This window comes from Fusarium keratoplasticum, chromosome 9, assembly GCF_025433545.1.
Source record: "Fusarium keratoplasticum isolate Fu6.1 chromosome 9, whole genome shotgun sequence".
NCBI lineage: Eukaryota > Fungi > Ascomycota > Sordariomycetes > Hypocreales > Nectriaceae > Fusarium > Fusarium keratoplasticum.
This window is the reverse complement of record NC_070537.1, coordinates 2,898,734-2,922,457: the sequence shown is the minus strand read 5'-3', so window position 1 is coordinate 2,922,457 and position 23,724 is coordinate 2,898,734. Positions and strand designations below refer to the sequence as shown.

The 23,724-nt window shown below is 47.8% G+C and overlaps 6 protein-coding genes and 1 pseudogene across 7 annotated transcripts, besides 1 other annotated feature; 4 read left to right on the top strand and 3 right to left on the bottom strand.

The window, feature by feature from the left end:
• Positions 1-621: 621 nt before the first annotated feature.
• NCS57_01181700 (uncharacterized protein) lies at positions 622-2,847 on the bottom strand (the record flags this gene model as incomplete). The annotated part of the gene is made up of 1 exon (XM_053061514.1): positions 622-2,847. The coding sequence occupies one exon, from the start codon at positions 2,845-2,847 to the stop codon at positions 622-624; it is 2,226 nt and encodes a 741-aa protein (XP_052909900.1).
• Positions 2,848-3,181: 334 nt separating this feature from the next.
• NCS57_01181600 (uncharacterized protein) lies at positions 3,182-4,273 on the bottom strand (the record flags this gene model as incomplete). Its single annotated transcript, XM_053061513.1, has 3 exons — positions 3,182-3,448; positions 3,536-4,037; positions 4,089-4,273. 3 exons carry the CDS (start codon positions 4,271-4,273, stop codon positions 3,182-3,184), a joined length of 954 nt encoding a protein of 317 aa, XP_052909899.1.
• Positions 4,274-5,217: 944 nt separating this feature from the next.
• On the top strand, positions 5,218-6,044 carry NCS57_01181500 (uncharacterized protein; the record flags this gene model as incomplete). Its single annotated transcript, XM_053061512.1, has 3 exons — positions 5,218-5,430; positions 5,523-5,803; positions 5,894-6,044. 3 exons carry the CDS (start codon positions 5,218-5,220, stop codon positions 6,042-6,044), a joined length of 645 nt encoding a protein of 214 aa, XP_052909898.1.
• A 1,057-nt stretch (positions 6,045-7,101) lies between these two features.
• On the top strand, positions 7,102-8,012 carry NCS57_01181400 (uncharacterized protein; the record flags this gene model as incomplete). The annotated part of the gene is made up of 2 exons (XM_053061511.1): positions 7,102-7,391; positions 7,439-8,012. 2 exons carry the CDS (start codon positions 7,102-7,104, stop codon positions 8,010-8,012), a joined length of 864 nt encoding a protein of 287 aa, XP_052909897.1.
• A 5,352-nt stretch (positions 8,013-13,364) lies between these two features.
• Positions 13,365-14,992, bottom strand: NCS57_01181300 (annotated as a pseudogene). Its single transcript has 2 exons — positions 14,388-14,992; positions 13,365-14,334 (listed from the first exon to the last, which is right to left on the bottom strand).
• Positions 13,365-14,992: a sequence feature.
• Positions 14,993-17,948: 2,956 nt separating this feature from the next.
• NCS57_01181200 (N-acetyltransferase domain-containing protein) lies at positions 17,949-18,380 on the top strand (the record flags this gene model as incomplete). Its single annotated transcript, XM_053061510.1, has 1 exon — positions 17,949-18,380. One exon carries the CDS (start codon positions 17,949-17,951, stop codon positions 18,378-18,380), a length of 432 nt encoding a protein of 143 aa, XP_052909896.1.
• Positions 18,381-18,906: 526 nt separating this feature from the next.
• Positions 18,907-20,490, top strand: NCS57_01181100 (MFS domain-containing protein; the record flags this gene model as incomplete). The annotated part of the gene is made up of 2 exons (XM_053061509.1): positions 18,907-18,918; positions 18,964-20,490. The coding sequence occupies 2 exons, from the start codon at positions 18,907-18,909 to the stop codon at positions 20,488-20,490; spliced, it is 1,539 nt and encodes a 512-aa protein (XP_052909895.1).
• Positions 20,491-23,724: the final 3,234 nt, after the last annotated feature.

Here is a 23,724-nt window from a genome sequence, read left to right as displayed (position 1 = left end):
TGTCAAAGTTTTCCCTACTTGAGGTGGCCTACTTTCAAGCGGGATGAATGTGTGTCTGCTGGCGGCCAAGGCAGCCCTCAAATAAGGCGCCTGCATAATCGGTTTGCCTCATGTTGTGCTTGCTAAAGTGCCTCAATTCCCCAGAAACGGCGTTGAGAAGTTCCTTCGTAGACACAGAAGGCTTATAGCTCAAAATCGAGGTCTATATATCATCCCCTCTATGGTCTACGTTTAATAATATATTTCTTATTATAATTAAAGATTCACACTTAATAAATTAATAAAGTTAAAAGATTATATATTAAGTATTAATAAATAACCTTAAAGTATAGCACCTATCCCAGGCGATAGTTATAGGCTGGCTTCTCTTCCTACTGCGGACAAACGGGTGTCTATTGCGCCAACGTCCAGGAGGTGGCCAGCTATCCACATATTCTAACTAGTATCTACCGAGAGTGTATAGAAAGGGCTCAGAGGGCCAATGTAGCTGCAAGACAAAGTTCTGGGACGCGGAGGTACGCAACAAGAAGTAGCATAAGGGGTTCCACTCGAAGATAGGGCAGGAGAGAAGTGAGAGCTCTGTATAGTGTTGTATTGAAGTAATGTAGTTTGAGAACTATATCATTCCACCTCCCAAGAAACCTTAGATGTAGTTTCTATGAAGTTGCTCATGAAATCGGTAAAAGTCTTCCAACGACTAGCATGGTCTATAGAGTTGGAATCTGAGCCGAGAGGATCTCCAGATGTGAGGTAGAGCATCCCAGCTCTTGTCCAGGCTGAGGCAGTCCTGCGTAGGATCCATACTAGACACTTCCATTCCTCGCTCGAGTATCCCACCAGCGAAAGGCTGTGGTGGCCACTCTGTAGATCCGTGAGGAGATCTGTAGGCACGATAGGCTCTGTCTCATATAGTAAAATCGAAAGTCCACGCAGCCGCCACTCTCTTAGGCCAGTATTAAAGGTCAGCCAGTCATGGGGTACCTGTAGGGCGTCAAAGCACAGAGTTGTTGCTTGAGTGGTGGGGTTGACCTCGGAGATGGAAACCCGCGCTGTACTCCCATTGCGAAGAACCGTTACGTGTGTATTTTCCATGGCCGAGTCAAAGTCGATGGTATGCATCCAGACCCATAGTGTCTCAACGATTCCCTCCCACCCTGCCCAGGTCCAAGACGGGTATGTAGTCCTTCGGCGGGGAACTGCACCTTGCAGGATGCGTCCTCTGCCGGATGCAACATGTACCCACGACATTCCTGTCACGAGTGTTTGTTGTAGCACAGATTGACCGTAATGATCGCCGACGAGTAGGGGGATTCCCATGGCAGATGTGAAGAGAACTGATCCTCCCGCTCCCCTGTAGTCGGTTTCTAGATGCATTCTTTGAGAAGAGTTGAGTACACCGACCACGGCGTTGAGAGAGTCTTGATCGAACCTGACCTGCCGCATGCTGAATCTGTGCAGTAGAGTCCGAATCTCATCGACATGAGCAGACGGCCAGAGGAGGCTCATCGACTCGTCGAAGCGAGAAAACGGCCCAAACTCGAGATGCCTAAAGTTTCGGGGTCTATCGTCAAGTTCCCAGATACGTTCGCCATACTCTAGACTCTCGGCGCAGGCGATGGCCTCGCACTCAAAGTAACACTGCTTGTCTGTGAAGACTAAGAGTCTCCTGGAAAGCCAGGCTTCCTGAAACGTCCATCCGCGGGTGCTCCATTCGGCACTCGCCGTGTCTGACAATGCATCAGGTCCTAGCTCGACAACTTGGTAGCTCCCCTGCTTGACGGGGCGCTGAAACTGCTCTCTGGCTCGTCGGTGAGATACTCCAGGCAGCCCGTAGGCGGCACTGTCGCCGCACGCAGCCACGATGGTCAGCTCAGCCTGACCAAAGACCTGGTCCATCTGGTTGATTTGCCTCATCTTGACGACCAGGTCGGTCTGGTTAATGCAGTACTGGTCCACCCAGAGATAGTGAAACCCGAGAGCCTTTGTCACTTGGATGGCATCGAGGATGACTGCTGAGGTGGTGGGCGGTACCTGGACGCCGTTGATCAAGGGTGTTGGAACCACGTCTCCCCATACGTAGCTCAGTGCTATGTACGGATACGACATATCCAGCGTCTTGATCTCGCAGTTGGTGCAGTCGATCAGAATGATCTCGGTGTTGACGTTTGGCGGTAGACGGCAAGATCCCTCGTGATGCACCCTGCACTTCTGTAGCCACCCGGATGCCAACTGAGGGTCGAAAATGGGAGGTAGTAGCTTGGGCATGTATAGTAATGACCCATCTCGTCTGTTGTCGCGAACCGTGAGAACGGGCATGTTATTGTCTCTGTTTAGAGATAGCATTTGGGCTCTCTTATCTCGGCCACTGAAGTCCTCGGGAGTGTAAGGCTCCGGAACCACCATGAAGACAGAAAAGTCGGCTTCAAGTCCAAGTTTGCAGGGGATAGTCGAGGTTTGAATCGAATGAGGGCCAAAGAGCTTCGCGGAGAAGGGTAAAGCCCAAAGGGAGTCATTGCCTGTCATCTTGAGGGTCTCGTTCAGCTCGCCCAGCCGGGATATCAGTTGCTGCTTGTTTTCCCACATGATTTTGCACATCCTGCAAGGACCATGAGGCTTGCCTTTGAAGCTATCGCCGAGATTGGCAATGAGCACGCTGCGGATACCAAAATGAGCCATAAACTGGTAGTCATCATCGTAGGTCTTTGGGTCCCTTGAGGCGGAAGAGTGCTCAAACAGGTTGACCGCCTTTTCGAAGTCTATCGTCTGGCAGAACGTGCACAGGTTCTGGTCGATGGTAAGTGACTGCCATCTTCTGGCGTCCTCATCAATGTTGGGAATAGTAGACATAATGGATTTGTGAGTAGTTTCGTAAAGGAGTGAGATGAGATACAGACTAATCATGAGGATGAGACATTTAAGACATTAGTCAGATAGTGATGCAACTGCAGCTGCCTTGTGACCTGGGCCGCCCGCCATGCTCCAAGAGAACTTGGCATTTTCGCAAGGAAAGTCGGGATAGAAATGCGGCATACTCCTTAAAATATGAAGCAGAACGAAGAGAATAGACGAGAATGAAATAGCTCCAGTTTGAGTGTCAAAAGCGAAATAGACTTTATCCCTAAATCTCCGCTAGTTCAGACCTTATTCATGCCCTTCACCCGTCTGAGCCCCACTATAGCTATTACTTTGTCGCCCTTGCAATGTCTAGTGGAGCGCTGTACAACTGTGACATCGCAGCCCACAGACCTTTGTTTCCTGGCAAGCCCATGGCGAAGATGTGAGCGATAATGAGAAAGCGTACCCAGTAATCAAGCATATCGTCGACTAGGTAGAGATAATGCTTGACGAGTTTGCATTCCAGGATCTCTGGATCCAGTGTGGTAATCACTGCTTGCCTCACAGGATTGAACAGGTTCAGAACCGTTGCTGCGAGGAAGGTCACAGTGGACTGATAAGGTGTCAAAATGCAAGTCTTCGACAGCAGAGGAGATATTGAATGACAAGAAAAACCAGTTGAAAAGGCAGTTAAACTTACGTCGAGAACTCGAGCATTTCCTTTCGCCTTGTGCCAAATAAAACATGCATACAAGAACAACAGAAACGATGCGGCCCACCACAACGTCAGGAGAGGCGTGTCCCACTCCTCCAGGCTTTCGATATCTGCCTGAAGTTGAACCTCGCCGTCTTCGTCTCTCGAGAAAGACTTTGACCAGATCGAGTAGCTTTGGACATGAGTGGCAATGGCGAGGTAGAGAACAATTGCGGCGGGAAGAAGAAGTGCGCACCGGACAACAAGGGGGAGGCTGGAACCTTTCCCAGTCACATGCTCTAGAAGGCCGCCTCCAAGCTCGAAAAGTGCCAGTATGAGAAATATATCCGTAACATCGAGGAGTGTCGAGGATAGGGCGTCGAGGCGGTTGCTCATGTAAGCCATGCGGTGTGGTTCTGCTTGAGGAATCTCATACGGACCACGGGGCATGAGTAACCATCGCATGGCAATTTCGAGCATGATATGTGCGAACTGGAACGTCAGAGCTCTGCTTTAGTTAGGACGTCTGTTAGAAATGTCCGATGGTAGTTCAACACACAGAAAGGCAACCGGATAGACGATCTTCATGTATGTGAAGGCCAACGGTGCTGGGTTATCCTCACGACGAGCAAGGGACAAACTCGAAGTCCACAAGGCTAGGAGAGGGAGAATAAGCACTCCCAGAGAGATGGCCGAGATCAGACTGGAAGACGTGTCGTCTCGAATTGCGTCTTCAGAGTCCATATCGAGACTGTTTGCCGGGCTTGTTTGAAGAAAATTTGCGGTTTGCTGTGACGCTTGAGTATGTCACGTTGCTTTGATAAGAAAGAAGATCAGTTTAGCAGCACCTGGGCCGGGTTTTCTGCTTTATCATCTCGGTGTTGGCCACTCAGTTTTGACATGCAGGCTGTGATGGATGGACTGAATACGAGGTTTCAGGTTTCAGCCATGGCGTTAAAGAAGAGCACATAATACGATGCCAGGCAGCAAGGTATCGGCATGTATTCGTGTCTTGTACTACAACCGTTTCTGTGCTACCTCGACCTTTCTGGAGACGAGAGCTTCATTCTTCTCGATTTTCGGTCTTCGAAGTCTTCTAACCACCTCCTGTGGCTGCCAGATTCAGGCTTGGTCTGTGCCGAATAGCTTCATTAAGGGTATACGTTTAGACTCGAGAGTTACAAGATGAACTACCGATTTCAGCGCTTCCTCTTTCTTATTTCTTCTTCCGATTATTTACGGAGGCTTGTTGAGCCCTCAACAATAGACAGCCAGGAGTAAGGTCACTCATGGCGGGTCACCGACATCACCAATTCCAATGACACAATGCTTCCCTAGTTTGCAGCTCTCTCCGTCATTCCACGGTAGTTGGTTGACCCCAGAATAGCATTTGCCGAGATCTAGATTGAAGGGATCATGCGGCTGAGGCACTGCCACCACTAACTTGATGTTGGCGTTGGAGCTAGCCTATCAACACTAGAGACGGACCAGCTTCGTCACCGCCTAAGCAAACTGGCGTTTCACTTTCCTCCAGATTCATTTTTCCTCTGGCTCTTTCTCTTTCTCTTTCTTAATCTATTATTAACTAGGTATCACATCCCGACCAGAAATATCGTAATCACCTCCCCTCTTTCTATCCAGTGTGAAGGCGTCTAACAGCCCTACGCGGAGCCTCATCACCAAGAAAGATGAAGGTATCAAGAGAGACCCTCTCAATCACTGCGACAGTGGCTATTTACCCCGCTCGACTGGTCCAGCTCGGCAGCCTGGTCATCACGGGCTACGCAGTATGCTACCTCGTTTGGATGCATCACTTCCACTACTGTGCCTTCTATGGCTGCGGAACAAGGGTCCCTGATAGCGTCTCTGTACCGCTCGGTGAGGTTCTTTTGATCACTGCTGTAAGAAACAATGACTCATCTTCCCCTTTGTAGCCCCGAACTCTCTCCCCCAAGACTTGCAATGCTGCACGAGACTGATCCGCATCTCACAGTCCGTCCTCGTCACGCTTGAGTGGATGCTCTTTGGAACTATCCTGGCGTTGAAAGCACACACAGGAAAGCCGGCTCTAGTCGATACGTCGGCACAGTTTGCCTGTTCATGTTTCTCGCTGTTCGTCTACTCGATTGGCCTCGTTGCCTTCACATCTATCCCGACAGTCCGAGCAACATGGCCATATTGCTACAACATGTGGAGGAGCAACGTTTATGACCCGCCCGAGAAATACTTCTGCATCGTGACGCAGAATGCCGTAACATGTGGACTGATCGCATGGTGAGTGTTTGTAGCATCTGGTGCCTTGCTTCAACACCTTTTTACGGAGTTGATTGAGAGCTATTAGCGGCTTAAGCTGATACTGGACAGGATCACTACCATGATTGTTTCTTTACTCAACTTGATTCAGTTCAGAAAAGATCGTGCTGTCGGGGCCATTCGACTTGGTGATGATACGCGGTCGCCCACTGATGCTGACGCCGTGTCGATTCCAGATGTGGCCATCGATCACTCAGCGTAGAATCATTGAACGAATCATCGCTAACTTGGCCGAGTGGTTAAGGCGCTGTGTTTAGGTTCTCATCAGAAACCAAACCCGCAGTGGGAAACCGCGGAGGTTCGAACCCTCCAGTTAGCATTCAGCGATTCATTTCTTTTTGTTTCTGTTTTTTGTCATAGCTGAAATCCGGCCCTTGATGGAATAACTTATCCATAAGGCAGCTCGTCAGGAGGAATTTATTACTGTGGTTGAGGGGTGCTGGTTGGGTGCAAAGGGAGCTGCTCAATTAATGCAAACCTTTTCCATATATTCTGCTCCGTATATTGAACGGTCAATTATATCGGTTTCTTCTCTTTTGATGCAATTGCTGGCATTTCCGGTTGCCTGTCTGCCCTTCATGCACCCCCCTCACCCTGCCCGTAGTTCATCAATACGTACCCTCGCTATCAGTACGTGACGCAAACATCAGGTCATCACAATGCAAGATTTTACCACAGGTGGCTTAGGAAGCAAAGCGTAAGCACAAGTCTCTTCATGCTTATGCGGGCGTAAAAAGAATGAGACAACAAGCCCACGCTTCCTAAAGAGTATTAGCTTCGACCAAGCTTTGAGAAGGTATATACATGATTTCATGAGAGTATATAGATACATGACCTTTCTTTCTCATTTTTAGGTATTGCTACGCTCATAGCTAAGCCAAAGGTTAGCTAGTCCTTCTAATCATGAAGAAGTGTGAGTACATCTGCACTAGGACGATACTGTAGACTGTTCCCCGCTCGACAACCCTCCTCTTGATTGGCTTTAAACGCTCACAACCTTGCGCAAACATGACTGCAGACAACTATGGGTGCATTTAAGGTGTGCGTGTCTGGTATGCCACCTTCGATGCGAGGCGTTTGCCTTCCCATTTATGCTTATGCCAAGTGTCTGTAGAAAGCCACAGTTTCGAATGGCCGTCATCAAATGTTAAGTATATGAGGTGCTCGTTCACTTATAAATAAGCGTTGACATCGCGCCCCAGCAATCTCTCATCTGTTATTTGCGTTATTCTACTATTTGTTCATCACACCGTCTCACCATGTCTTCACCTAGAGTTTGGCATATTAGTGGCGCCAATACAGGCCTGGGCCTGGAACTCGCCCTGAAAGCCATTGCTGAGGGCGACCGCGTCATTGCCGCCGTGAGATCACCCCACAAAGTACCCGATACACTGAAGCGGGAAGAGGTCAAGGTGCTCCAATTTGACCTCGGCTGGTCGCAGGATCAGATGGACGCCTATGCCAAGGAGGCATTTGAAGCATTTGGCAAGATCGATGTGCTCGTCAACAATGCGGGATATGCCTACATGGGTGCCATTGAAGAGTCCGAGTATGTCATTTGTCCAACAATGCCAACATCTGCTAAGGGAACGCTAGGGACTCGGCCGTCAAGGCACAGTTTGACACCAACGTATTTGCCATGCTGAGAATTATCCGTGCCTCACTTCCCCACTTCAGAAAGCAGAGGAGCGGCTTGATCATGAACCTCTCCTCTGTCGGCGGTATGCGCGGCTATCCTTCTAACGGCATATACTGTGCCACCAAGTTCGCTGTTGAGGGGCTCACCGAGGCTCTGGCTGCCGAGGTAGCTCCATTTGGTATCAACTGTGTCATTGTTCAACCTGGCTACTTCCGCACAGCCTTTCTTTCCAATCCCTCATCAGGGGCCAACCTTGCACCAGCTCTCGAGGCCTACAAAGGCACTCCAGCTGATGAGGCTCGTCAAGCGTTTGAAAAGTACAATGGAAGGCAACCTGGGGACCCAAAGAAGGGAGCAGCGCGTATGTGGGAGTATGGCGCTGGGACCGGGATGTTTGCAAACGAGAAGAAGCTGTTGCGGTTGCCGCTTGGGAGTGACTCAGGTGCTATCATGAAGGAGTTGAGTGGGATACTTGCCGAAACAGCTTCTACCTATGAAGATGTATGGAAGAGTACTGACTTTCCAGTTTAAGGCTAAGGGTTCTGTAGTTAATCCACATTTTCCTTCTGCTAATTTCAACCGGACTGAAATCTGCCCTTGACCTGTCCTTCCTCCCCGAGACAGTGGCTTGAGGCGACATTATCTTTTTGAATGCTATACTTCAAGGAGGGGAAGGACTTTATTTCACCATGTAAGTATATGAGCTAATGTGTTCTTTGTTATAGTTCAATCCCGGCCCTCGATGGGATAAGTATATGAGCAACCTAGGACACTCAGGTCGGCGCGCTTCCCCACAATTTGGCAATAGGCCCACGAGTCCAAGTACTGAAGTTGCGTAATGCGAAACAATCATACGCTTAGCCCTACGAGGTGACTAGAACTAAAATGTTCTCCCAAAAAGAGCTCCCTCAGCTATAGGTTATCTCCTCGGAGATATCGACCTGGTAACCCCCGCCTTGGTGAGCATTTCAACCATCTGGCCATGATAGTATGACGATGCGGCCATCTGTGCCCGTTGCCAGGAGTACACGGATAAGGAGTTGACTTTGTCGATGAACAACTGGACAACATCGACGCTTCCACCCTGAGCAACAGCAAAAAGAGCTGGCTCAAGGCACTGCCCGGTACCCTTGCACGCGACGCAAGCATCAAGGAACTGCCCCGTAATGCCGATATCGCCAGTTAGAGCCGCTATGTTGAACGCGGAACTGTCTTGCTTGCAAACGTCGGCCATTACCTGCGACAGCAACTTCTGTACAAATTTGGTTTGCCCCGATATGGCGCTGACGAAAAGTGCCTCTCTCCGCACTAGATTCTTTTCCTGTGGGTTTTGTCAAAACCCAGCAACACTCGAAACGCATTTTCTTGGCCGTGATACGATATATTCCAAACCAGTTCGCTTGTTCCTGTGGTCACATGCTTGGAAAGATGAACGTCGTTCATTCCAATAAGCTTGAATACTTGCGGGTGAAGCATCTTCTTCTTGTCCCGCACCGGATCGTTGTGGGATGAGATGAGCAGAGTGAGAGGGGCATGTGCCACGCTGCAAGCCCATTCCATCATGGCCAGGTACTCCAGCTCTTGATTCGAGTTGGGAGCCCAGGGGGGTCCAACCAGCGCGTGTCCATTGGTAAGGATTTGATCGAAAAGACTCCAAGTTTTGGATTTCAACATAGAGAATGCCTTGGTATGGAAGAAGACGTTGGACGATGCGTATATGAGGAAAGGGTGGCTGATTTGGAACTTTGCAAAGGCAGCATCTTGATCATCCCGTGTAAAAGACGTCAGGGTCTCGTTGACGTCCATTCTTGATGAGACGGCCCTCAATGAAGCCGACTTGGCTCTTGAACGACCGCGTTGCTTGAGGGGATCACAGGGCAGTTTCCAATGGTCCCTGACTGCTCTTCGGGCAAGATCCATGGGATTAATGGCAGGTCCTGGACGTGTCCACCTGGTCAGCGTGGTCTGGAAATGCTGAAGAAGAGGTATGTCGATAAAACCTCTCCAATAGTGGTCGGCTTCATTAGGATCCACACTGAACCTGTTCAATTTGCCACCAATGCCACCAATGAAGAAATGCTGTATGGAAGCATGTGAAAAAGAGACCGCTTTAGTCTCCTAATCAACGTCGACCAGGCCCTGAAACCAGGGATTCAGCTGGTGTATGCCATTGACCCTCCGCTCGGGCATCGAGTATGATTGGCGAATCTCAATCATGGCTGATTCCTGGAGCTCTTCGAGAGTCATCGGCCGTGCTGCTGTTATCCAGGGGAGAAGCTTGACAATAAACTCTTCTTTCCCCGACGAAACTATGTGATCCAAAGCGCGGTTGAAGATATCGGTCGGGTGTTTGGGTAAGTTTTCGCTGGATATTGCGTTTTGGATTTCCTTGTCGTTCGCCTTGGAACAAATCTCCCTCAACTGAAACGCAGCCCACAAAAACCTTTACAGTCAGTAATTAAACTTGGCTGACGGTTTGCTCACTTACATTCCGTCGGCATGCTTGATGAGCGCTTCTTTAACTTCATCTACCAGGCTAGGGTCTGAGACACAGAGGTCCTCGTCATCTAAGAGGGTGTCCATACTTGAGGGGGCCTATAGTCCGGCCTATTCCCGTGACTCGGTCTTCCGTAACTCCATTATGCTCGGAAGACCAAGCACGGGGGGGCGCTTAATTAAGGAAAAGGGCTCTTAATTAAGGAAAAAAGATACTTATCTTTATAGCTAATTATAGTAGGAATAGAAGTTATTTTATTATGTTCAAAAGCATATATTACTATAAGTTAAAAATAAAGCTATTTATATATGTGATAAAAATCGATAAACTATTAGATAGCCCTTATGAGCTTTCCTCCTCTTTAGGCACCTAAAAAGGCGTCTAATAGACTTTAATAACATCTCTAATAAGCATATTATCATCATTATTATCTATGCTTATCTCTTCTTCATCATTAATGATTTCTAACCTGTCAGACTTAAGAGATAGAACCTTCTTTCCCTCGTGCCATATTTGCTCCTCGTCGGCAAGTAAATCTACTACTTCTTATATAACCTCGCCATTATAATCAAGGGGTATCATAATAAGAGGTTTCTAGTAAGGAAGAAGTCCCTAGTCTTCCCTTATCTCGCGATATAATATATATCTCTTGCTTATCCACTTCGCGGACGAGAGATAGAGATATCTATTAGTCTTAGTCTACTACTCTCTCTATAGCTAGCCTTTAAGTCCTTTCTAAGTAGTCTAAGAGGAAGCTAGATAGATATTCTTAACCTTTAGCTTCTAGATACTCTTATAGATAATTCCTCGCACCCTTATAACCCACCTCTATATATATATTATCTCGTCCTTTATAGCTTTCTTCTTAACCTATTATTCTTTTTCTTCCTATTATAATTATTAATTATAATTATCTTTAGCGACGCGCAATCTAGTATTACTTATATAAATTAGCCCGTAATTAGCTATAATTAATATCCCCTAGTTATAAGCCTAGTGACTAAGATTTTTCTCCTTAAGATAACATATCTCCTAAGTCGCTATAATACTATTAATTACTAGTATTATAGAGGCTTTCCTTACCTTTTTATTAATATATGCTATAGATAGTATTAGCGCAACCCTAGATATAATTAATATATCGATTTAAAGCTTTATATAATACTTATATTATTAAATCCTATATATATAGAAGGGAGGGGTCTCTAAGGCGCCCTAATTAATCATTAGAGGCATAGAGGGTATTATTATAATCTCCTTATTATAAGCTTTATCTAGATATATATTTTAAAAGGTATTATTATTATCTTCCTCCTTATTTTTATTATAAGAGTTAGAGTCATTATTAGAGGAAAACCTAAAGGAAGTATAACCTAGAAGTTAAGTCTTAGCTACTTCTATAGTTAGGGACGATAATAGATTTACTATATAGTCTAAGATAATAGCTAGATTATAAAGAAAAAGACCATACTTCTACTATAAAGAGAGGATTATTAACTTCTTTATTATATACCTTTATATCTCCTAAAGATAAAATAAAAAGTCTACTTTATTAAAGTCAATTATACCATCCATAATCTCCCTCGTTAAGACCTCCTAATACTAATATTTATAATAGCTAAATATACTAATATCAAGAGGTTAAAAGATATATATAAGATACAAAGGAAAAAGGAAAAAAATAATATTATAAGACTCATAATATATAAAAAGATCCTTTATAAAATAAGATTCATAACTATCTAATAAGATAATCCTTTTCTACTACTCTCGAGCTAGCTTTATATATCTAACAAAGTATTTAAACTATTCCAAAGCAATAATATTATTAATATATCCCTTTAGAGATATTATAATAACAGCCTCGCCGTCAAGATCATTATCAACCCACTTAGACGGGATTTAGACACCAGGCATAATTATAAACAATAGTATCACCGCCCTAGCTACTAATATGGCTTTAATAATCATAATAGAGATAATCTCATAAGCATTAGTTAGGACTAGCTAATTTATTTCGCTAAAAGTCCACATAAAGATACCATTTTTCAAGTATCTGATCTAGAACCCTATCTCATCGATATTCCAGATATTCTTAGTTTTTACGCCGCCACGAGAGAAATAATACTACTCCAGAAACCACTTCTAAATAGAGATACGATCCTCTATCGCTTTACGCTATATATCTCTCGTTATCGCCTTTCTTCTATAAAAGATCTAACGATAATATCTCATAAAGCAGCAAGCCTAGAAGCGTAAGGCCATAACCTTCCTACTAGTAGCCCTAAGGATCACATTGGCATATTAACGAAGAGTATAATATTATATATAATATCCCTATATAATACACCGCCAATACTATATAATTATTAACTATTCCTCTTCTAGTAAGAAAAAAGTATTATTCCCGCTATTTTAGCTATATAGATTTACTCCTTTTACCCTCAAAAAAAGTCTCTTATATAAGACTTTAAAGGCCCGGGCAATAGCCGCGATAAAGGGGAAAAACCTTAACTTAATGAGAGCCGCCGCGGCGATGATATATTCTTCGAGGTTCTTAGAGTTAAAGCGATAGAAGTATAATAAGCCGGTCTCTGGGTTAATCCACCTTTAATAAATAAAATCTCTAGAATTATAGCTTTCCAATAATATATTCATATCTCGGATTAATAAAAAATTATAATTATTATAATTAAGAGAAGTTAAGGTAATTAAAAGAAGTTTATTATAATACCCTCACGACGGGTAGGGTAATAATATATTAAGAGCATCATCGATATAGAATACGGGACAATCGCAATAACCAAGTAACTTCTCTTTATATATAATACACATATAATTAGAAGTATCATTCTTATTACCCTAATCAACCGCCCTTTTCCTTAATCAAGCGCCCCCCCGTGCTTAGTCTTCCGAGCACAACGGAGTTACGGAAAACCAAGTCACGGGAATAGGCCGGACTATAGGCCCCCTCAAGTAGTCGATATGACGTAGGATGAGATGTCCGACTGTCCAGACGAACACCCCATTGAAACATGCTCGTGTGAGGTGAAGTTCCTCCAGATTTCATCGGAGACTGTTTCCCGGCTTGCCATAAACAACCTCACCCCTAGGCTATAGTAGATATATGATTAGGGATTTATATTAAGCTAAGCTATATAAGTAAACTTAAGTCCTTGAACCTACTCGGATTAAATTACTTAAACTATTACTAAAACATTAAGCCTTGTAAGGGATACTTAAGAAACTAGACCTTTAGGAAAGGACAGATAAAATACAAGAGGATGAAGAAACTTTAACAGGCACACTATCAGACAGTCTTCAGATAATAGTAAGAAACCTCATCGGTCTCTTGCAATGACCGACGTCAGATCGGAGTGAGAAAATCATAACGTGTGCGCTTCCGGCTTCAAGCTAGGAGCGGGAGCGGGAGAACAACCTTGAGATGGAAGGCTGCCATCAGGGGAGACGGCGCCTGTGTTATCCATCTTGTGCTGGGGTAGCTCGCTGACGACATACATGCCGCGGTCCTGCTGTGTGGGGAGCTCGGACGGCGGCAGCAGCGTTGCCGGCGGCGGGCTTCCACTCCAGGGTCCCATGGACTCCGGCGGGCTGACGATGCTTGGCGCCCCGGCCGTGCTGCTGACGACGCTGTACGAAGGCTGCGTCATTTCGGATCGTCGCCGCTCCTCCCGACGGCGGACGACCCTCCTGCCGATGAAGAACCACACGAGCAGAATGAGTGCTAGGCCCACGGCGCTGCCAATAACGATGCCGACGATGGCGCCGGAAGAGAGTCCTTTGGATCCGGAAGGGACCGGCGCTGGTGGCGTGGGGGGGTTGGTCGCGGGGGTGAGATCGCGAGTCGGAGAACGTTGCGAAATCGATGGTCTCCTCCCCAGCAGGTCCTGGAGGGGCTTGTTGCCCGAGTCAAATCCGTCCTTGGGTCCCTTGAGAGTTGCGTGGCCTTCCTTATTTCCACCAACGACGCTATAGACGTCGACAGGGACAACGTTGCTGGTGACGTTGGAAAGGTACTGTGCCCAGTACGTCCCGTTATTCCCCTCGTTATGGAGCGTTCCAGTCCAAAAATTGTGCTGCGCCCAGATGTTATACGCGAGGTCGCAGTTATCACTGTCCGGGTAGGTGCCGCCGATGACCAGCATCTGCGACATCGACTTGACCATGTTACAGGAAGCACTGTAGTGGCCATAACTCGGGGGCAGAGTGGAATTTCCATGGTGGTTAGGATAGGCCTTCACCCAGATGAATGAGGGGATGGTCAAGATGTACACATCGTTGAATGAAGTGGTGTTCACAACTGGGGGCGGTACGCTCAGGCCTCCCCAGAGGTAGCTTTTGTATTCAGTATTGCGCTTTATGCCACTGGGGATAATATCAGCACTTACATATTAAAACTTGATTTGTCGGGTGCCCAGGCCACGTCAACACAGAATTGGCGTCTATTTTGTGGTATCTCTCCGGTTGCTGTCTGTGTCGACCATGAGTTGCCCGTCGCATCATACACAAAGATCTCGTCAAATGGTTGGGGAGCTATGGTACCATTGCCATGTGTACTGACAATGCCCCCCATGTATACAAGCAGTCCTTTTGGATCGCCGGCTGGAATCCATACCATTGTGCCTTCGGCTCGCGGATTGTCGTCTGGGCCAGCTTCCTGGTTGAAGTCGCCGCTATCGTAGGCGTATGAATAGAAATACGGACTCATTTGTCGTGGTTGAGTCCACCCATTCATGGAGGCATTGCTTCTCCATCCTCCATAGTAGTAACCCATACCGGTCTCCGATACACCGACTCCGGCACCATAGGAAGCAATGTCTGGCGGGGGGTCAATATTGGGCGCTCCAAAGTCTTCCCACTGGTCGTTGAGAATATCATAGCTTAAAAGGTGGTAGAACTTTTCCGCATAACCGATATTCCAGTCGCCGCCATAGAGGTAGAATCGCTTATTAACATCATCACCCCATAGAACCCCACCATTTACCGTTGGAATGCTTCAAGGCCAAAGTCAGTATATCCTTCCAACTGATGGATCTTGAGTATGAGCTCCATAAAAGGTGCCCATGAAGTAGACATGGTTTCTGTTACGCAGCAATTCAAAGTCCGAGAGTTGACTTGCCTGCCGTTCTTATTTAAGCTGATGTTCAAATCGGGCCAACCTTCATAAAGCTTGTTCAGGTCGTGATATCCCAGCCAAGTATCTTTGTTGTTAGGTTAGCCCAAATCTAGTCACTCCATTTGATGTTCGGCAAAACGGATCTAACATCTATCGAGTTTGACGTACTGGAATAATTGATGTGGGCCTGTTGAAAGTCCTTGAAATTCACCCAGCCACCATCGATATACAGCTTGTTGTCGATGACCGTCGTTTGGTGTGAGAATCTCCGACAGAAATCATCCCTGGGGTTTTGGGCAGCGTTTTCGGCAGTAACACGATGGACAACAAACAACAATAGCAGCGCCAACAGCGCTTGCTTTCGGCATGATAGAGGACGAATCGTGGTCGACATTGACCCGACCGAATGCTCTGCTAAAGATGCCATCACTCGTCTCAGTGAAGCTATCAGGGGAAAGAAATGACCCAAGGAGTTAATACGAGGAGCGATATGGCACCGACCACCTCCTTAGGGGGGTCCAAGTTTTGAAGCTGTCCCCATGGCTTGGTCCGTCAGGCGATTGGATTACTCCACCTTACACATGATAGCGCCACTCGATGATAATCACGTCAACAATATCGCGCCGGCGGACTCGAGAAAAGCCTCAGAGCCAAGTATTCACTGTTGGCCGATGTATGCTCAGGTCTAGGTGCACTATGGATGCAACTGTGGTGTTCAGTGCCCACCATTAAAGTCCTTCAGTTACAATTGTTTCTAAGGCGATTCCTAGTTGCCCTCTTGTACTGGGAGGAAGGTGGGGAAAAGGGTCCACAAGTACTCCGAACCTAAAAAGCATTTCGAGGGGATGAGCAAACATCCCCGATTTTCAGGAACCCTGATTGTTGGTTTAGGATGCCGGAAGCCGACAGAACCGGTGATGCCCCCAAGTTGAGCAAACTTCAAACCTCACCACCTCACAGTTCTGTTGCCAGATAGCCACAAAGATTCGTCGCCTTGCCGGATTCAATGGGCATTGTTACTCAATCTGCGCCGGAAGCACAATCCACGAAGGCGAGAGAAAAGCGCTATTCAGAGACACAGGAGGTACGGATATCTTCCTCCGCAACGTCCAGATCGGTATCCTCACACCTCCAGGGCCTACAGGTTAAATATACTGTACTGGAGATTTCGGCACGCAGCACCTGTCGCTGTTCCGGATAAAACGGCGAAGCTGGTGTCCTGAAGGTTCGGATAGGCGGTCCCGCTACATCGGCAGGACAGGAACGAACTTCAATCATTGGTTCCATGGCCAGAAAGTTCCGAAGCCTGATTTTAAAGGTGTGGGGACTCCCTTTTACTCACCATGACTCGGAATGGTGAGCGCCTGAGGTGAACGAACTAGTAATGTAACTGTGGATGTACGCTAAATAAGCCCTCGGAAGTTCCCGTTCTTCATTGCTACAGTATATCTCTCAACAATCTGACGTTGATCACGACAAGAGATCGATAATGTTTCTTACCAAAACCCAAAATACGCTAATGAAAATAGGGGGGAGAGACCGAGTGAGGCCCTCTATCGTATTAAGGAGATTCTTGTTAGCTTAGACGTGCATCATGTCACTAACTGCCCATCTTCTCACTCACCCAATTCATCAGATCCGCTCTGTTGTTAATCCCCTTGTCTCTCAGCTCTTGCAAAGGCTGGCCAATTTGGTTGAGATTGTTAAGAAAGGTCTGGGCGACATTGACCTCCCTATACGTGAAACCCTCGGGTAACACGGCCTTTTTCGTGTGTGTGATGATGGCCGACTCCGTTCCGGTTCGGAGTCGGCTGCCTGAGCGTTGCCGCAACAGAGTCGTATGCACCCTCTCTGCGGAGCGTTGCTATCTTGGTAGTGGGAACTTTGAGTCGACCCGAGCGGTCCTCCGAGACATACTCGTTGTTGGGACGCTGACAATACTCGGTCAGCTGCTTATCCAGCATGTCAACCCAGTAAATGCAGCGGTTTCTGTCTTGATCGCTCGCGTCAAAGTAACCCTTGTACTTCGTATTTCTGAAGATTGTGTCGTCTACGTTTTCCAACTTTGGGTAAGCCTCGTCCATGTTATCCACAGGTGACATCAAATCCAGACACTTCAAGCTGTTTACACCAAAGCCAGCCAAACGATGCTGAAATTCGACGTATGTTAGGCGATCGCCGGGCCCTGAGCCTTGGTTGCTCATTGGTTTCTAGCTCGCTTGTGAGCCTCCCTCCATACGCCTCCCCCACCCTTGTTTATCGAGTCCCTTAACATCACTATAAGCCGAAGAAAGAAAGTAGTGAGAAAGAGGTGGACCTATTGGTGAGCAGTGAGACGCACCATATAAAATCGTAAACCTCCCATAGCTATATTCTCTCGCAGCAATGGTAATAGGCAGAAACCTTGGCGGCTTCACCCGGTTTGACAAGGCAAAGCAGCCATGCCATGTCGAGGCCAAGTAGCCAAAGACGGATGATTAGTAAGGGATGACTTGGTCAGTGTAAAGAGGTAAATGGAAAAGAGAGTGACCGGAAGAATGGGACATGATTCCCAGCTTGTGCAAGCGTCAGTTGCTTAATGTGAGGCGATGCAACCAAGAGCGTGCCAGTGCCAGCCGGCCCCGACAAAAACAAAGGCCCCCATAGAGCCGAACTGACGATCCAGCTCGCATGACCAAATCTGGGCCAAGGTCGAAAGAGTTTGCCGAGGCGCTTTTCTTTGGGCCAGGCTGAAGTGATCAATACCCCTTCTGGCACTAGGTTCACAACATGTCATCAGACTCGCCGTCAATCCGCTACGCCGGCGTCCAAAGTATCCTCATCAACACTAAAAATGGGCGCCATTGTTGCTGCGACAGAAGAGCGACTCGCTAAAACGTTGCACTTTGAGCCACCCTCGGCAGACAGTCCCCTATCTCCAACACGATTTGCGTGGGCGATACTCATCTACTCGCCAGAGGGTGAAGCTGCTGGGCTTTTGGTTTACCTGCACAACTATTCCACGTGGACGGCGGCTCCTGGGGTCTGCTCGGAAGAGTTGTATGTTGTGCCCAAGTATCGACGGTACGGGTATGGACGCATGTTGATTGAAGCCATGGCGTCTGCTGCTGGAGAGGCTGGTTGTGCCAAGATGGATTGGGTTTGTCTTCAACACAACCAGCGAGCTCTGAACTTCTATCGGAAGCTAGGGGCTAAGAATATGCAAGATTGGGCAGTGCTGAAGGTTGATCAAGAGGGCATTGAGCAATTGGCCGATGGGAAATAGACCAGACGTGACCTCGGTTAAATAAGGAATTTGGAAGTGGCACATTTAGATAGTTGGAACTTTTATACTAACCGAATTTGAATCACAAAGCTTCTTCGAATGACAGGGAAATCAAGGTGTGTTGGGGAAGAAACGGCACCTTGACAACCTGAGACGAGACACTGAACTCCCCAACACTCTTGTCACAGCCATCGGGCCCATAACGGCTAGGATGGATGGAGACCCCTGCTGAAAGAAGTCAACATGGCGGAATATGCGTGTTTTCCCAAGAGCCCACATTTTGTTAAGCGACGCCTTGTGGGCCTGGGTACCGTCCAAGAACAGACCCAACGGGACCGTGTTGCGCTAGTTTGCGCCCTGTCATGTCATGTCATAGACCCTACTTACATCTTACAATGAAGCACAGGGCGTAGTTTGCAAGTTGCCCTAGTCACACAGGGCGTACCTGAATGACATGCCCCAAGCCCTCGAGCTAGAAGTTCTTGCAAGATCAAGAAGGTTTTGTCCATTGTGCGTATCCAGCAAGATGTCTCAGGATGTAAGTTCACTTCCTGTCACAGGAGCACCCCCTGATCGTTACTAGCTTGTCAGTGCCACCAACCAAACTGAAGACGTCGAGATGCGTGCACGCTCGAACAACGATGCTGGCTCCATCAGGCCAAATGCAGATAACTCCGACCTGGAGCAGTTACTAATGGACCTCGAAAACGGCATCGTCGGTTGGGAAAGCGATGAAGACCCCGAGTACCCTCCAAATTTCACTCCCACTCGCAAGTGGTTCATTACTGGCCTCCTCTCTACCCAGGCCTTCATGACTCCCTTTGCTTCGTCCATCATAGCCCCCGCCATCAGTTACATCGCAAAAGACTTTGGAATACCGGATATTACAAAGAGTGCCATGCCCGTGAGTATTTTTCTCCTTGGGTATGCCGTCGGGCCTTTGTTTCTATCCCCTCTTTCCGAAATTTACGGGCGCAGGATCATTATGATGGTCTCGACCCTCGCATTTTGCCTTTTCCTCGTCGGCTGCGCACTATCTCCTTCAATCGAACTACTCATATTCTTCCGCTTCATGTGTGGAGTAGGAGGGTCAGCCTCGCAGACAGTTGGAGGAGCCGTTATCGCCGACTTGTTCCCTGTTGCCGAGCGCGGGAACGCCATGACTGTCTGGATTCTGGGCCCGATTCTTGGGCCTTCGCTGGCGCCGCTCACAGGAGGTTTCATTGCCGAGACGATAGGTTGGCGTTGGGCCAACTGGATAACTCTTATTCCCACCTCGGTGCTTCTTGTGGTCATGGTGTTTGTTTATCCTGAAACTCGCCACGAGGTGCTTATCCAACACAAGACTGCGAAATTAGCCAAGACCCTTGACCGACCAGACCTGTGTAGCTGTTACGCAGAGGCAGGAGAAAAGGCTGCTAAAAGAAGCAGTATCATCCTGTCTGGCCTCATCCGACCGCTTAAATTACTCTTCAGCTCGACAATCATCTTGGGGATGTCCCTCTATGTGGCATTTGTCTACGGATGTCTCTATCTGCTGTTCAATACTATTCCCATGGTCTTTCGCGGCAGCTATAACTGGTCAGCCGGCATCTCTGGCGTTGTCTACCTGGCTCTCCTCTTCGGATACCTCGTCGGCCTGTGGGCATTTTCCCTTCTTTCCGACAAGACAGTTCGGCACATGACCGAAGCAAATGGAGGCATTTATGAGGCCGAAATGCGGCTTCCTTTTTGTATCTACTTTGCAGCACTTCTTCCCATCTCGTTCTTCTGGTACGGCTGGAGCAGTGATCAGGCCGTGCACTGGGCTGTGCCAATCTTGGGACTTGTTCTCTTTGGTATAGGGTTCGAGGGCATTTGGCTGCCTACCCAGATCTATATCGTCGATGCATACTCTCGATATGCCGCAAGTGCTCTTGCTGCCTCCTCGGTGATGAGGAGCATAATTGCGGCATTCCTCCCTTTGGCTGGGCCCGCAATGTATGAGCGGTTAGGGGTTGGCTGGGGGAACTCGGTTCTCGGCTTTATTTCTTTGGCCATGGTTCCTATTCCGGCCTTGATATACAAATTTGGGGGGAGGATAAGAAAGAAGGAGAGTTTCAGACTTTGAGGTAGTCGCTGCGTTGCTTGGAGTCGTACATAAGAAGAGCATTCCGGATGGGTAAATCACAACCTTCCGGAACAACAATTAGGATCTCAATTAAATGTAACGCGTGCCAAGACTAAGAACTTCGCAATCATGCATCTGGTTCCCTTTTCCCTTGCATTGCTGAGGTACTTGGGCCAGGTTTATCGCCCGTCCACTCATTCTCGACAGAGATGCTCAGCAGGATCTTGTTGTCAGTGCCGTTCCTTGCCTTCACAACGACAACAAATTCTCTCATGAATTCGAATTCCTGCGGCCCTAGTAGCAAACCCGGTGATGATGGTTTTTGTGAGACTACAGGACTCTGGGTAAGCGCACCTTTCCTAAACAACACTGCGAGCTCAAGACCATCGTCACCATGGTTGTGCCAGAATTCAAGATGGAAAGTAGGTAGTTAGTCTGTGCCACACATGGTCCTGAACCCAAGTGAGAAATATACACCCTCGCCTCCGGGCCCGATGGCCATCGTCCAAGGATGTGGTGTCCTTCCAAGCGAACCTCGATGGGCTTCATTATTGCGCCAGTATATTATTGAATCGCATAACCCACTAGGCAGTAAAACATGTGTCGTCACCTATAGCCCGTACCCGGCTGGGAGGCGCCGAAGACGGAGTGCCGCCGGTCCCTTAACAACTGGAGTGCCGTTTATAAGTGAATATAAAATGTTCTTTCCTTGAGGTTAGAATGACTTCTAGAGTCAAGTCCTTTGGGGAGTAGAAACCGTGAAGGACCGTGATAGTAATAAAATCCGTTGCCACTCAGTTACAAGGCGATGCCTATGGTTCTGTTGCAAAGCAGGGCTATATATATGGATCGCCTTAATCTATATATATTACCCTGTTTTCTTTTTAGGCCATAATATAGCCTTCTTAATTAGGCCTAGTCTGCTATAGAGCCAGAGATTACCTAGCCGGCTATTAAAGGCATATAACTACCTTCTAAGCTATTGTATAGGTCCTAATGTAACAATTCCCTCTTTCTCTTTTTAGACCTCGATGATGCCTTCCTAATTGGGCCTAGTCTATCCGACGAGCCGGAGATCACCCGGGCGGACATTAAAAGCACGTGACCACCCTCAGAGCTATTTTACAGGGTCCAATCCGACAATAATAGCCGTTAAGAGCATGAGTGTGATAGCACCCGGAGACCGGCTTTTCCGCCTGCCGAAGACCGAGGCTTCGATTTTTAACTCTTTGAAGTGCCTCGACGAGAGCTTCGCATCAAGGAGCTACTCCAGGACCCGTGATCCGTCAATCAATTTAAGGATGGGAGCAGTGTGATGTAGCGATTTGTAACTTGAGAGACTGCCGGTACTTCTATCATAGGCTAAAACCTGGGGCCAACGGGGATCTTTGATACGGCGCAATTTAATTGGCTGTAAACCCCTGCCGTGGCCTGGCGGGGACCGTGCAACACAACTCAAGGGATAACACAGCATGAAGGCTGAGTTAGGTGCAGAAAAAATGACCAAGCCCCCACCAGCTGAAACGAAAATGCAACTTGGCTTTGGCCCTTGTGACTGATTTGTAGCCAATACTTGTCGCTATATGGACTGATTTAGCCTTGTCAGTTTTTTATCTTGCCGAACTTACAGCTGCTGCAATATATCACCAATAGTCCAAGCCATGCCGTTTGTGATATTACAAATCTGACCAGTGGGCAACCGCACATTGTTCAAGCGATAGCGATTTTCCCTTTGGATTTGTTGGGGGCTATGCCTTTGGGCTGAAATCTTTGCTATGCCTCAATTCTATTTACTCGAGATTCGGTATAGCATACGGGACATAAGAGAACCCTTATCGCCAGCGCCGAGAACGACACATTCACTTGCACCTTCATAAATCTCGGACCAAATCTCCCTGCACTGAGATCTCAAGTCAAGGCTGAGTAATACTCTCTTCCTCGCTGGAGTGCTGAATCACTCTCGACCACTCGCTCAAGCCTCACACTCCAGTCACCAAAATGGCCTGCAGCAATTACACCCACACTCCGCTGCCTTACTTCAGCACCGTCGCTCTCATCGACCTGATCGGTAATCTCAACGAGACCTGTCCCCACGATCTGGTGGACGGTATCGGATTAAGGAATGCCGTTGCCAATGAACTTTTCCAAGGCCAGAAATCTTTCTTTGCTGGGAGTCTCGGCCGCTGGTCGCCCTATGCGGCGGCTATCATCTTCAGCCGGCTGATCGATTTCAAACTGCCTCTTTTGCAGCTGATCTCCGAGCTTCCCCGTCCCCAGATCATTCCTGGCTGGCAGACGCAGGTTTTTGCGGTTCTGCACCTTATTGGGGACCCTATTGACTCGATGAGCGGTTATCTCTTTACGTTGGCGACCTGCATGGTTGTCCTCAAAAAGACGAGGAAGACTATGGTTGAAAGGGAGAGGGAGAGGGCGGAAGCCGAAGTCGAGCCGATCGAGGTTCGTCAAGTCGAGAAAGAGGTTGAGAGGAGATCCAAACTCATCGCTTTGGTGCACCTGTCATACGCCTCAAACGGCCATCCGAAAGAGATCGAAGATTTGATAAGGTAATTCATCTCCTGCCAAACTCCATTATTCTCCTGCGCAGATGGTCTAGGTATTAAAATTGCCGCAGATGCGAAGCAGCCCACCCGGCTGCCTTCGAAGCTGCAGCACTAGCCCTTGCCGCGGACCGTGGTTCCAACTTCTGGGCAGTGGGAGTAGCCATCTTCGGCTTTTCTATGGCCGTCATGCTCAAGTACGTCTATATTGACGCCGAAACCTTCGATATGGCCAAACCTCAGCACATAGACATCTGGAGTCTCTCCTCATCTATGACTATGGTACATATCGTTCCCAACGTCCTCCTTGCCTCCATCATCAGCGTGCAGCAGTCACCCCACACGGCTAGGCGGTTCCTCGCGCAATTTGAAAAGAGCCTTCTTGGTCAAGAGGCAGACGATGTCATAGACAGAATGCAAACCAACTGGGCTCAGAGGGATCCTGACCAACAGATCAGCAACGGGGCAATTCCTAACTGGAGGCCAAATCGACAATACGCAAGGCTCCCGCGACAACACAACGCCCCTTCCACATTCTGGCGACGGGTTCTCGACGTTGTTGCGTTTCTCATCGTCACCACCGGGTCCGTTGGTGCCATATTGCTGTCAGCCGCGGTCCCCCCCGAAGGGCTCAACTGTCGCACAGTGATCAAGTTGATCATGGTGTCGATCTACG